The 14,444-nt window shown below is 40.2% G+C and overlaps 3 protein-coding genes and 1 non-coding gene across 4 annotated transcripts; 1 reads left to right on the top strand and 3 right to left on the bottom strand.

The window, feature by feature from the left end:
* Positions 1 to 235: 235 nt before the first annotated feature.
* On the bottom strand, positions 236 to 3,411 carry LOC144215480 (dimethyladenosine transferase-like). The gene is made up of 12 exons (XM_077744442.1): positions 3,244 to 3,411; positions 2,607 to 2,680; positions 2,451 to 2,537; positions 2,320 to 2,381; positions 2,146 to 2,239; positions 1,993 to 2,042; positions 1,791 to 1,914; positions 1,638 to 1,730; positions 1,092 to 1,156; positions 950 to 1,013; positions 767 to 873; positions 236 to 605 (listed from the first exon to the last, which is right to left on the bottom strand). Exons 1-12 carry the CDS (start codon positions 3,299 to 3,301, stop codon positions 563 to 565), a joined length of 921 nt encoding a protein of 306 aa, XP_077600568.1. The 5' UTR covers positions 3,302 to 3,411; the 3' UTR covers positions 236 to 562.
* Positions 3,412 to 3,509: 98 nt separating this feature from the next.
* Positions 3,510 to 5,170, bottom strand: LOC144215712 (centromere protein H-like). Its single transcript, XM_077744807.1, has 10 exons — positions 4,991 to 5,170; positions 4,814 to 4,912; positions 4,682 to 4,737; positions 4,550 to 4,595; positions 4,411 to 4,479; positions 4,262 to 4,318; positions 4,110 to 4,173; positions 3,970 to 4,021; positions 3,737 to 3,897; positions 3,510 to 3,670 (listed from the first exon to the last, which is right to left on the bottom strand). Exons 2-10 carry the CDS (start codon positions 4,900 to 4,902, stop codon positions 3,578 to 3,580), a joined length of 687 nt encoding a protein of 228 aa, XP_077600933.1. The 5' UTR covers positions 4,903 to 4,912; positions 4,991 to 5,170; the 3' UTR covers positions 3,510 to 3,577.
* Positions 5,171 to 5,423: 253 nt separating this feature from the next.
* LOC144215848 (junction-mediating and -regulatory protein-like) lies at positions 5,424 to 14,431 on the top strand. The gene is made up of 11 exons (XM_077745021.1): positions 5,424 to 5,492; positions 5,574 to 6,664; positions 7,837 to 8,010; positions 8,939 to 9,089; positions 9,383 to 9,552; positions 9,626 to 9,791; positions 10,387 to 10,556; positions 10,768 to 10,851; positions 10,929 to 11,021; positions 11,103 to 11,640; positions 12,146 to 14,431. Exons 2-11 carry the CDS (start codon positions 5,867 to 5,869, stop codon positions 12,454 to 12,456), a joined length of 2,655 nt encoding a protein of 884 aa, XP_077601147.1. The 5' UTR covers positions 5,424 to 5,492; positions 5,574 to 5,866; the 3' UTR covers positions 12,457 to 14,431.
* Positions 10,129 to 10,200, bottom strand: trnaq-cug (transfer RNA glutamine (anticodon CUG)). The gene has a single exon. It is a non-coding gene; the product is annotated as a tRNA-Gln (tRNA).
* Positions 14,432 to 14,444: the final 13 nt, after the last annotated feature.

The following is a 14,444-nucleotide window of genomic DNA, read 5'->3' on the forward strand; positions in this document are numbered from 1 at the left end:
ATTTTACTGGGGTTCTATAGCAAGTGATCGATCACTGTCAGCCACCCAGCCAAAATAGATGGGATGCCTATCGCTGTCAATGGCAAACATTACTCAATACCAGCCTGTCAGTTGCAGTGAATGATCAACAAAATACACAGGTATAGTTATTAAAGATTTCTATGATGTTATCACAGTTCAAAAATTAGACTAAAGCCATTTAAAGTCATTTAAAAAGCGTAATAAGGCAAAAACATTTGGTGTTTTTAGACATTTGTTTTTATTGCTGAGCAAAGCAAAAGGATAAAACATTAAAAAGAAAAACAACTTTGGGAACCAGTTCACATTGCTGAAACCCAACTTGAAAACATAACTTATGACATGTCAAGGAGCAGTAATTTTATTGAATGATAGATGCTTTCTCAAGAATTTGATGAGGTTAAACATTGATATGCTCAGTGACACAAAATAGTACAGAAAAGAAAATCTCAATATGAGTTCATAGATTTTTTGTGATACAAGATTCTTTTTTTTTTTAATCCCCTGGACTGTCAGCTATCTAGAAAGGACTGGTCATATGCCTTTAAGAAAAGTGGATCCCAGCAGAGTTGAATGCATGAAGCAATCTGAAAATAAATAGATGCATGAGAAAAACATGGACATTCAATCTTCAGTCATGTTAACAAAATGCTAAAGTATTGATTCGGGGGAAAAAATCATAAATGCAGCATCCCCGATTTGCAGGAATGGCATTTAATATAAAAGTGAAACGGGTCAATTAACTTACACCATGAAGTCATCGATGTCCATAGTCCTAGCTCTCTTTTCACTGAATTTTGCCCCTTGTAAAATGCTTTCGATTTTCTGGGCGATGCTGAAATCGGTTCCTATTTGCTGTGAGGATGAATCAAATATTATATGCCAGCAAGTCTGCCTTAAAGCCACAATTACTGTTATCATGTTGACCTACCACATTTTGTACTGAGCAGTGAATTCTGTAGTTTTTCTCCAGGAGCTGCTGCACTGCAGATGACCTGGAAAAAAATATACTGGTCACTCTTCTGATCCAGTTAACACATTAACATCATCACATTTAGCACAAAAATACTCACTTAAACGCAGCGCTGAGGGTTTTATTCTTTCTTACAAAAGCAATTCTGACCAGCCCATCCCACTCCTGAACAAAACACATGTCACAATGAATGACAAGTCTATTATTATTATTTTTAACTCTCACAGGGACAGTGATCACTACAGTGGAGCTGTTCAAAAATGTACACTTAAGACCTTTAACCTTTACAGGGCAAGTGATTTTTATGTCATTTTTCTAATTAGTATTTTTAAGATTGAGATATTATTACAAATGCAGACATTAAAACGATGCTCATAAAAGCTAAATTAACGAGAGCAAAATAAAGGAAATTGAATAGATGTATCTTTTCCGCCATAGTTTCTATCTCACTGCATGCCAATGACAGCGATAAATGTTCAATTTGCTGGCTGCAAAGGTTCATCTGTCAGTGCCTTTGAACGTCTATTGCAGTCGACGGCAGCCAAATAAATTAATACAATAACTGCCCTGTGAGGGTTATAATTAAACATTTAAAAATAATTCCTGCATGAAGCAGTTAATGTTGCAAATATAACAAAATTGTCACCTGGAAGTTAATTGGAGGAGGAGGATTTTTGGGCTCTATTCTAACAACACTGGATTCCACTTTGGGAGGAGGACGGAAATTATTTTTTCCTACCTGGCGAGAGAAACAAGGCTCAATATCTTCCCGGCCCAAAAGTCAAGTCAAACAACATACTTTCATGAGATGGTCAACGCGAGCCAGAAGCTGAGTGTTAATAGATAGGCGACAGTAGAGCTTGTCTCCAGGCGGAGCCACCAGACGCATGGCAAACTCTCTCTGGAACATTAATACGGCACACCTGAAAGAAAGCAGACTCAGACAAATGCACACTAGGACTGAATGCCACTTTAAAACGCAGGAAAGCCAAGTTTTATACCTGAAGAAAGGTCTGTGAAGAAGCAGTTTGAAGACAAATGGGGATGAAATCTGCCAACATTTAAAAGCCACACACAATTTATACCACAGGAACACACCTCTTAGTATTAGTAGTAGTAAGCATTTAGAGTGTGTAATGGGAATAAGTGCCTACCTGGTATGGTAAATTGGCCACACACACATCAAAGAATGGAAGGTCTGTTTTTAAAACATCTCCTACTACTATCTGAAGTTTGGACTGCATGGGTCTGTTGGAAAGCCACAACATGCTTATTTCACCATAGTTTCACTTTTATGGGTTTTTTGGCTCATTTGTGACTGCACTCACGTGCACTGTACTCGTTTCTGCAGCTCAGCCACCAATCTGCCATCCAACTCACACGCCACCACCTGGCAACGCAGTTCAGTTCAGGGAAATTCTTTGAATATTAATAGGAATCTTATGACATTGAAATGTACCTTCTTGGACTTTTCTAGAAGTTTAACTGTCATGTTACCAGTCCCAGGTCCCACCTCCAAAACCACATCTGTCGGTCTTAATGCAGCCTGAAAAAGTGACACATTGCGATCATGTAAACTGATTATAATTCTTGTCCACAAACACAGTTGGACTACCTTCTCAATGATGCTATTAACAACAAGAGGATTCTTCAAGATGTGCTGGCCGATCCCCTTGTTGAACATAATACCTGCAACACAAAGTTAAGGCATTTTAAGTCTTTTGATGCCCAAACAACTTGTTTTCACAAGTGATACATCACATTGAAAGCTATGTGTCAAAAATATTATTATTAAATGCAAATGTCCCCAAATGCACTACAGCCAAGTGTAGCAATAAGCTCAAGTATTAATTTATAAACATCAATACTATTTAAAAATCAATGCATATAAAAAAAAATACCACGCTGTGCAAACTGGTAGCAAAACGTATTTTAAGAGTTTTGGCATACTGTAAAGTATGTATAGTACATTTATAATAGACAACTATTACAGTTGCACATAAGATTTGACTATTGGGGTAACACCCAGGTCAAAAATTACATTATAGGTGGAATTTGAGGGAGGGGTGATGTATTTGAGCCTGAAAAAACTACAGCAATAGTCATCAACGTGAAACAAAGTCTTATTTTCATTAAAAGTTGAAAGGATTGCTGTACTAGCACGAAACAGAATACCATACGATACTCGATCGCAGTCCCATCAAGTGATTACTGGAAATGGCGAATATGCTTAAGCTAAATCTAGCACATACCTTGGTTTTTAACCTCTTGATGCTGCCTGCTTTTCTTCCCCGCTTTGACTTTCGGCATTTTGTTGGCAAATGTGAAAACCACAGCTTGGAAAACACTATTGCGTAAAATATTTGTCTACGGATTTGGTAAACACGTACTACTAGTACACATGCGTTTGCTCTTCTTCGCTTGCTTTGGCTACAATTCCTTCAGGCAAGAGACCCCTCTAGTGGCCGAACACGGTATGACATTCCGAATTATTTTAATTCAGTCCTGCACGAACGTATTTAGTTTTCTTCTCTGTTTATTTAAATAATAAAAAAGACACAATAACAAATGAACAAGTGGATTCCTTTAGTTGGAGATAGGGAATTCTTCCAGCTTCATGACGATGTCTCGCAGTTGTGGATCATCCATCCAGTTTACATTACATGCCAGAATAATTCCCTGCATGAGAAGGAATTTGTTATTTTTACAGTAGACAAACTCAAAATAACTGCCCCATTTATTTACCCTCAATATATCCTGTGCGACGATAACCATCTTTTTGTATTCCTTCAGGTTTGCTGATCCTTTCTGCAAGACGGTTTGATACTTTTCTGCATACGGTTGCTCTTTCTTCACTTTCAGTTCTTCAATCTCTTTCATTTTCTCTTGAATGAGGCGCTTCATTTCTAAACACAAACATTTTGTCAAACATTTTGCAAAGAAAAATGTTTTTTGTAAACCAAATTTAAAGAGCTAACCAAGCCGTTGTTTCTGGAGCTTTGTGATTCCACATTGAAGATTCCTTGTTTTCTATAAGCAAAACAAAGACAAAATTAGGTGCTTCGACATAAGACCTGAGGTAATGTATGTATCTAAAAATGACCTTAAAAAACCTTACCTCCTGTAGTGTGTTTACGTGCGAGGAAAGCATCATGCAGCGATCAATGATGGCTTTCAGATCACTGAAAATGAGCCAAAAGTAAATGAAGTGGACACCAACAATTTTGCCCAGTTAAATTACATGACTCTTGATTATTTCTGTGAACTTACATAGCCTGTTGATCGTGTTCCATAAGCTTTTCTCCAATTGCGTGCCACATCTGCATTCTAAAACAGTCTCGATTTAGTGCCTATTTTGCCATTTTATTCACATACACGCATTAATACCAATCCAAAATGATTTTCTTGCAAGTATTTACCTGTGCACAGCTAGAGTGCTGTTGTAATGAAGTGTTTTAATTCTTTCCAGCTCGCAGACATTCAAATTCCTGTATAAGAAACCCTTTTCAAACTCACCCATAAGTCATACATTTGCAAGATGATCGAGCGAGTACTCACAAACGTCGTTTTGCTTCAGCCGTTGAGCATGGAAAGGGATTTTTTTCTGCAGGACAAGAGCTACAGGTCAGATTTTTTTCTTCACACAGAAAAGGAGTGTACAAAGCTGACAATTGGCAAGAAAAAAAGTACCTCTGTTGAGATGTACTTGCATTTCAAAACACTGGTTAGACAGCTGATCCGTTATTCTGAAAGAATAAAAAAAAACAGCAATTTCATGGAATATGACATCAGTTATTAGTAATGATTATGCCAGAAACGTACTTCAGTATGCCCGGTGGGGTGTCCGATTGGTCTTTTGGGGGCACATTCTCCTCATGATCCGTGTTCCCCATGACGTCCGATGGATCCATTTCTTGCAGCCTGGTAGAAACAAATTCAAACCAAAATACAACATTTGACAGCTATTTTATCGGGTGCAAAATATGGACAGAAAGTTACCTTGGCAAGTCCAATAAAAGATTGAAAATGTTATTTTCCAGGGCAAGTGATGAAAAACTATAACGCTGCTCTAAAATGCATAAAAGATTGTGTTGTGTTTTCAAACGACTAGCAAGGAACTAAATCGAATGTAACCGCCCGGAACTGACGTATTTACTTCGTTGTCGTAAATGGTTTGAGTTTGAGGTGCTGGGGGAGGCTGCTGCCCTCCAGTGGCATCACCTATATATAGACGCATACTACATTATGAACTTTTCCATTTTCCTACTATTTTTGCCCTCCTAGATTAAAATAATGGCTGTGGCTGAAAGTGGCACAATATCAGTTAAGATCATATCTTACATGCTGTGAATGGCTGGTGACCATGAGTCCATGGTATACAAAAACTGTATGCCAAAATACTTTGACGCATTTTCCACTTGTTCCTTTTCCCAGGTTTCCTCGCGTCTTTGAATGCAACCTCGTTTAGGCTTGTGGTCTGGTGATCAGCTGACATGTCAAGGTAAACATGTCAATGTTATTGTCTCGAAAGATGGCTGGATTGGACTAACTCTCTTTTAATGACGTTATTCATTGGTCATAGCGATGATATATGGTGAGCATTTCTGCATCGATTTACGGAGCAGAGGGCGAGGATCATCGCTTTAACGGCGGTCCGCGGTACTTAAAATACAATGCGCACTCGCTTGAGATGCTTCGACGCTACTCTAATGATGATACTGTCTGACACGCCAGTGAATGGAAATGTCACCGCACTATTGCCAAGGCACCATCCGGAACGAAAGGGTGGTCAGACGAGCTAGTCGATCGTTGCTAAATGCTTCAAACTCCACCGGAGTCATGCGCATAGCGGCGTAGTCTCATCACTTTGCAGAGATGTCATTCACAATGGAGGATCATTTGGAGACAGGCTGGGTCGCAGTTCGTCCAAATGCATTTGACGAGAAGGAAAGACACAAATTCGTCTTCATCGTTGCCTGGAACGAAGTGGAAGGCAAATTTGCCATCACCTGTCACAATCGGACGGCGCAGAGGAGAAGCTTTGGTGGTGGTAACCCACCATCGGAGGATGGAGACAAAACAAGATGGGCCGGAAGTCCCCGAGGGGACAAAGTGTCTAGGAGCCCCGGCGTCGGAACGAGGGAGGCTGCGACCAAAGGCCTTAAAAGCCAGCTACCGGGTCCCAAACTAAGCCCCGTTAAGATTAAAACGGTGGTCAACTACGTGTCATCTCACGTCACTTGCGATAAAGACACGGAGCGAGAGGAACTGGTGCACTCTGTGGACACGTTGGATCTGGAAGACAGTCTGAGCCGGGATGACTGCAGCTGGGCGGGTCTCTTTTCCTTTCAAGACTTGCGAGCTGTCCATCAGCAGCTGTGTTCGGTCAACTCGGACCTGGAGCCCTGCCTCCCCATCTTTCCCGAAGAACCCAGCGGGATGTGGACAGTTCTGTTTGGACCAGCAGAAGTCCCTGAAGCTGAGATGGATGGACTGTGTTCCAAGTTGCAGCTGTACTTTGGCCACGTGCTTGATATATGCGGGTGGAAGATCCTCTCTCAGGTTCTCTTCGCCGAAAATGATGACCCCGATGAGTACTATGAGAGCTTGAGCGAGCTGAGGCAGTGTGGATATGAGGAGGCACTTCGGCGGGAAAGTAAACACCTGCAAGAGGTGAGAGTCAACTTTTTTCTCTGTCCTAACCTGACCATAGGCCCACGTTAGTGTAGCTGAGGTCAGGTGTTCTGTACTTTTGACTACAATTGAAGCGCTGTTTGCTGTCTGACCATTGTGTTTTAGTTTTTTTTTTTGCATATATTATGAAAATATACAACAAAGTGTCAATGAGACAAACCTTCTTGCCAAACGGTTACTTGGATTTAACAGACTAAAAGGTATTAATTTACTGTTCATTGTGTGAACAGAATGTATATTGATACTCATTGACTCTAATCAATGTACACTATGTACTTAGATAAATGCACTTTTAACAGCACAAGAAGATTTTAGAAGAACCTGTTCAACCTGGATGGATGGTCATTCAATCCAGAGACACATTAAACGACAACAAATATACAATAATATGCCGAAACATAGCAAGTACATAAGAAAAATGAAATAATTTTTTTTTTTTTTGGAAAAATGAACCAAAACAGTAAAAAAAGAGAGGTATACTTTTGGAAAATGCTGCCATATACTGTATCATTTGTCGATTTATGCATTATTTTGGGATATATAACGAACCCAAAAAAAATCCAGCCCAGCACAGGAAATCATTACATGAAATCAAGACTGAAATTTGAACCCAGAACCCTTTGACTTTGAGGCACATTTGCTAACCTCTAAACCAGGATGCTGCTTCAGTCTCATCATAAAATGTACCAGCACCCCCCAACTTCTTTTTTTGTTATATACAATTCTTGTTTTAAACTAGTTTTCTAATGTCACAGCCAATTTGTGAAATGAGACCACGCACAAATGCTGGCATATCGATCTTCCATGAGGATTGACTTCATTCAGAGCTACATGTAGCCTGCTCAGTCTGGCAACAAAATGTGACTATTGATCTTATTCCCAGCAGTAGATCTCATTTAGCACTTATGTTGTATAGTCAGTATTTACAGTTGCACACAGCATACTTCTTTTACCTAGTGTAATGTGACTTTCTATTGATGGATTAATAATACCTTGTTCTTTTCAATATGTCTTTTGTGGGTATGAAGGTTATTGCTGCTTGTGAATTGCTTCTGATATTAGATATAACTGACACACTTTAAAAAATGGAAAGCTTTTCTAAAAGAGTGGAAGCTGATAGCCTCAATGTTTTCTTTTCTTTGTGTGTAAAGCTTCTTGATAAACACAGAAACATGGACAGTATGGTTGACTTGCTGGAGCTTTATGAGGAGGAGGACCAGGCCTACGGATGCTTGCTGGAGGCCTCCACGCAACTGTATCAGTATCTGCTACAGCCATTTCGAGACATGAGGGAGCTCGCCATGCTGCGCAGACAGCAGATCAAGGTACCACAGCGATACATCTTAAAAGTGGGATGCGGCTTAATTGATTTTTTTTTTGAAATTGAAGCACAATGCAAATCTTATCTACTCTTTCAAATGAAACAATAATGCATGGCATTGCATTCCAGATGTTAAAGTTGATAACAAAAGGGGCGCTGTCTCAAGTCAACTTACTTTTCTATGCACTGTAAAGACTAAAACATTGACAAAACTATATCATGCAAGACATTACATAATGATATTTTAGTCATCAGCAACCAAGTTTTTTTGTAACACATAAAACACAAATTATCTCTAATGTTTTAAGATCTGTTATGTTAAAGGGGAATGAATCTTAACAGAGCTCAAGCTCTTATTCCTTATTATAAAATAATCTCTGACTGTACAGGTCAACTAAACTGATGTATACAAAGCAATATTTGGCTCAACCTATTGTGATTTATCTCATTAGACTATGAATGCGTATCTAATGGTGTTTTTAAAGAGCACTTGAATATGAAAGTGGCCAGTGAGTGGCATTCAGTGGCTCTCCAATTACCTGCAGCCTCAAAGACACATAAATAAATTATGGTTTGTTTGCTACTATAGGATTACCCTCCACCTTTTTAATATACTAGGAAAAAAAGAACCAAAAGAAAAACGCTATGGCCCTAGCTGAATTTTAAATCAGATTCAGTTTAAAATTGTCAGACTTTACTTCAAGATAAAGACAAACCATCATACACATGGGAATGGTTATGAATTGATTACAGGACATAATCCCAGATTGGAAATTGAACCAACTTTACTCTCCATCACACAAAATCAAATAAAGAAGTGAATGGGTCCAGCCTGGAATGACCAAGGAGCCCATACTTTGTATGTACTTCTTATGTCTTATGATGTTTTTGAGTAAATGAATAACATTCCCACCTTGAACCTCTCTCATCAGATCTCCATGGCGAATGAATACCTTGGCCCAAGGCGCATATATACCCTTCAACAGGAGGATTCTGATTGGCAGAGAAAAGCTCAAGAAGCAGTCCTTATTATTCAAGAATTCACTGTCAAGTATTTTGAGACTACAGCTAAAGCTCAGAAAGGTAACCGTCTGGAATTGTGTCATTAAATTACTAGAACAACAAACCACTGCTGTTTTCTTACTAAGTCATGTTGCATGAAATAATGACACCTTTGATAAGATGTAAAATATCAAAAGCCAGAAAGCTCCACTTGTAATTCTAATTTTATAATGTATGTAAATACTATGACCACTACACATTACACTCTCACCTTTAGTCTTTCTTCAATTAACCCAATGTTATCGTTGGATTATGTTGGTTGCACACAAGCTCTGTTAACGGAAACCATTTGATCATTTAATTGGGTTTTTTAGGTGTTTATGAACGGATGAAAATGGACCAGCGCAAGTTTGGTAAGGCCTCATGGACAGCGGCGGTGGAGCGCATGGAGAGAATCCGCTACTCGGTCGCCAAGGAAACACTGCAATTGCAAAGAGCCCGGGAGATCAGCTTGGAGCAGAGGAAACACACCCTTCGGGAGGAGGTATGCGCATTAAAAAAAAAAAAAACAAGTCCTTAATGAGGAGCCCTGCATGAATACAGTCTCCTCGCTTCAGATGCAAAGCCTGTGTAGCAGCGAGGATGCAATAACCCACCTGGACCACATGGAGTCACAGTACTATGAGCTGCAGCTCCAACTGTATGACATCCAGGCTGAAATTCTTCAGTGTGAAGAGCTGCTTCTCACTGCTCAGCTCGACACCATTCGAAGGCAAATGGCAGGTATGTCTGCATTGCAACCGGTGCAAGGGCATCAAGTCTTTTCATCTTTACGTATGTATCTAATATTGTACTTGTGGTATGTAACCATAATAAACATTTCACTTTTGTTTCTTATCCTTATTTCAAAATATGTTCCGTTCGAGTTGAATGCGTTTTTTTTAACAAGACAGGCAAATATCTCTCAGTATTAGGCAGAGCACTCCTTCTAGAATGAAAAGCTATACGTATAATAGGGAACATGCTGTTCTTCTTTAATATTATCATTCAACATTTTTTTAAATAAAGCACACTTTATGTGAACTATTGTAAAACCTGATTTCAAGTGATAGCATCACAAAGGTTCCACCGAGATTTGAACTCGGATCGCTGGATTCAGAGTCCAGAGTGCTAACCATTACACCATGGAACCATATACAAAATGTCTGTGGAGTTTGGAGTGAATATACCAGGTGCAATAGTTTTATTTATTACTGTTCATTTCAGTCACATACTGGTTTTCCCTGCACATCCTAAACTGCTACAAATTATTCTTGGTGAACTCCAGCATGCAATTTTTTTTAGTAAACTATACTTTCCTAATGTTTCACATTTGCAGAGCATCAGAATGAGGTGGTGTACTATGACACATTTGAAAGTGCTGACGACATAACAGCGGAGGACACTGCTGAGAAAGAAGAACTGCACAGGCTTCACATCGGCACACGGAAATTGGAAGCAAGAAGGGGACGCATCACAGCCAAACGCTCCTATCTCAAGAGCAAGAGGGTATGTCCTCATAAATAAGAACAATTTAATGTAAATACCAGAATTTTTTTAGTCACATTCAGTGGGGTAAAACAAAAAGGCCACCAGGTGGCATTGAGGCTCTGCCTCACTTGCCCAATCCTGAACACACGTTACCTGGCCTCTGCAATGTCAAACAAGGCCCACAGCCGAATCTGAAAATGCTGTAATCATCATTTCTCTTCATCTGCAGGAGATCTGTGTTTCCAACCATATTAAGAAACAACAAATACGTCAAAACGCACAAAAAGACTACTTTTCTCAGCAGGTCTTACAGGTAAATATTTCTATACTTTATAACCAGCTGGTAGTAAAAGTACAACCGGTGTATTTCCGTCACTTGAAATTGTACAGTCGAATAACGATGAAGACGAAGATGAGAAAAAGAATAGCAGAGTGCGTCAAGAGAGACAGAGGACGTTAGATAGACTTCGCACTTTCAAACAGGTACATTCCATGTCAGCCATGAGCTAGAATTCTCCTTGTTTTTTTTCTTTCCCCAGCTAAACTTTATATCTTTGTGTCCAGCGCTACCCGGGTCAAGTGGTTCTTAAGTCCACTCGACTGCGCCTGGCTCACAGCAGAAAGAGAGAGCGTGGCAGAACGATTCCAAAGGATGCCGAGGGCGAGATGGAGGAACCCGCAAGCTCACTTAGTCCAGGCCGGCGGCCCGTGTGCCTCAGCACCAGTGTGCAGACGGACCTCAGCTCCACCTTCACCTCCCAGCCCGTCTCAAGCCTGGCAGCGCAGCCGCTGCCTCCCTTACCCGTGCCCAGTCCCGCGGACTCCTTCTGCTCCCCTTGCTCCCTGTCCTCGCTGTTGGCATCGCCAGCCTCATCCCCGCCACCGCCGCCCCCTCTGCCCCTCCCGCCGATACAAGAACAGGTGTCTCCTTCTGAGGGCCCGGGCGGGCGACCGCAGAAGGCTGGGGAGCAGAGTGCGTCAGAGGAGCTCCAACGTTTGCCACTAGGCCCTTTCCATCCTCGCTTCTTTGACAGCAGCCAGCTGGTGAGCGCCCGCAAAAAGCTGAAAAAGACTCCAGGCTTTGAAGCCCACGGACGACGAGGTATGACAACCATATTGTTCAGGTTTTTTTCTTCTTTTCTTTTTTTTGACCGTCAGCAAAAGCACTTTTCCATTAAGGCCCCAAGTGCCCCATCTGTGTCTTTGAAACCTTGTCGTTTGCGGCATTTCAAAAATTAAACATCTTTTTTTTTAATGTCTTTCTTTTTGCCCCTTTATTTTGAGTGCAAGTAAAGAAATAAAAACAATGTTATTTTTCTCTCTTTTCCTTTTTGATTTTGGCCTACTAGTGTTTTTATTTTTAATCATTAGTTTTTTCCTTTCTAGTTTATTTGTAAAAGGTGGCGTTATTTTTTTTAATAGACTATTTTCTCTTTTGTGGATTTTTTCTGTTTATGCCCTTTTGAAATATATACATGTATATGTATAAGGAGCATTATTGTTCAGCTTTGTACAACACTGACATCACAACAAGAATCCAGAATATTCTTTCATTCGTCCATCCCATTACAAATAAAACATGGAATATGTTCTGTGCATATTTGCAGGAAGCTCCCCCATGGATGAAGTACTGGCCTCCCTGAAGAGAGGCAGTTTCCATCTGAAGAAGGTCGACCAGCGGTCCATCCCTCCCACTGCCAAGAGTGACGACGAATCCAGCAGCATCTTAGCTCAGATCCGTAAAGGTGTCAAATTGAGGCAAGTCCCACCCAAGGAAAGGAAAGACCAGGAGGAGATCTCTGCCTCCAGAGATCCTCTGACCAGGAGCATCTATGAGGCGCTTCGACGGATAAAAGAAGCCTCGCCCGAGTCCGACTCGGAGGACGATGGGCTGGGTGGGCTGGACTGGGAAAGTTAAGCTTTGAGACTACTAATGGGAGTCTATTTCCGTCTCTAAAGGTACGTTCTACTGTACCCTATTGGGATGATTATTTGACCCTTTCCAGGTCCAGAAAATGGCACTGGCATGTTCCCTACAGCACTCCATTTTTTTTATTGTACCTTTGAAGGTAAAACTTACTTTACAGACACTACACACAAGGCAAAAGAGGGGGATGGGTTGTACTAAGTATCACCAAATGTAGGTCACATTGTTCATTTATATTCTTATTTTCCACATGGCTTATAATTATTGTCACATTATAACCATGCCATATTTATATGTAGCTAACCAATAGTGGTCTCACACAGTTCCATCCTTCCGTTTAAGCACTGGACTGACTCTTAAAAATGATATGAAAAAACCTTAAGAAAAAAAAATGTGTCTTGACATTAACAAAAATCCTTTATGGGCAGGGTTTGTAAATTGGGGTCATCTGGATTATAAGAATCGAAATCCCACTGAGATTTAACATCACCAACTATAACCATAAAACATTACAACTGTTACCATCTTTAATATTTTCCATGTCAGTTTGTGCAGACAATATAGTATAAAGGCAAACTGCTCGTCTAATATGACATTGCACACAAGCAGTAAATCCTCACTCATCTTGATACATCCCCCCTCCCCCTCATGTCCTCTACTAGCTTCATCACCCCCATGTTCCTCATCCAGCGAGGGTGACCATCTGCTTAACTGCAGCATATGAGATAATAGAACTGTTGGAGATGCGGAGAGGCAATTTGGGGAGTTCAAGAAAAACATTCCACGTGAAAGCTTTACAAAAAGGAGTAAGAGATTCCCCATCTTTGTATAGAAAGTGGAAGGCCCTTCTTCACTGGTGACTGATATCCACCTTCTCCCATGACTTTTTTCTCCACACACACATACTTGAGTAGGCAGTCACGCTCAGTTGGATGTCTCTTACTCACACACTACCCACACGCTGAGGTGTCTGCCAACGTGTGCAGAAAGATTCATAGCTAACATGCAGGCCGCGTAATGCTGCTATTTCACTTCTCCACTCAATTGGAGGGCACTTAAAGAAAAAAAGCGTTTGGACTCAAAGCCATTGACCATTTTGGATTTTGAGTTTGCCTACCATCTTCAAGGGGCAGGTGTGGAAATTCGAACCTAAATTTCAGTACTATGAGGCAAACGTGCTAAACACTTAACGACTGTGCCGCCATTGGTCAATTTAATCCATGCAGTGTCTTCCATAAAGTTTTTAAGTGTACCTTCTCCATTAGCACTATAATAGATTGAATTAATTTGTGTATGGTAAGTTGATTGTGCTTTAGTTCACATTGATCATTTAAAAATAGAAAAATGTCGCTTCTCATTGAGGAGAGCGATTCCAGCATGGACTCATGGTGTTCACAAGCGCTTGTTGTCTAAAGCCGCTAAAAGTCCTAACAAGGTTTGAAGTGGGTGTTCTGTCAATGTCAGCACATGCATGAGATCAAACACCAGGCACATTCCATTGTACTAAATAAGTACACACATTTAGGTTAAAAAAAATGTAATAAACTGAAATTTTATCTCAGATGAGGATCACAAATTTTTTCTCTTGAACTAGAAAACCAATCCACGGGCTTGAGCTTGTAAAGCACTTTGATTCAAACAACATGCTCTCTTTTCTACACCTAACAAGAACTTTATTGTAACTTGAGCTTATTTTATCTACTGTGCATGTCATTCATTGCATAATGTTTGCCCTTTATCTTCCTAAGCATTTTCAGCCAAATGTGCACATTTCTATCACGTACGACTAGCCCGCGGCCTATGCTATGCCAATGTAAAGAAATTCACTCTAACTTGAACATGCACCTTGCAATGCAACATTTATATGCTTCCACATCATGTCCCAAATACTTTTCTTCTGTTGTTAAACTTACAAAGTATTTTGTTTGTTTAGCAGTTTATTTTTTATAATTTTGTCCTGCATTTCAATAAAACCTTGC

Source organism: Stigmatopora nigra, chromosome 22 (assembly GCF_051989575.1).
Source record: "Stigmatopora nigra isolate UIUO_SnigA chromosome 22, RoL_Snig_1.1, whole genome shotgun sequence".
Taxonomy (NCBI): Eukaryota; Metazoa; Chordata; class Actinopteri; order Syngnathiformes; family Syngnathidae; genus Stigmatopora; species Stigmatopora nigra.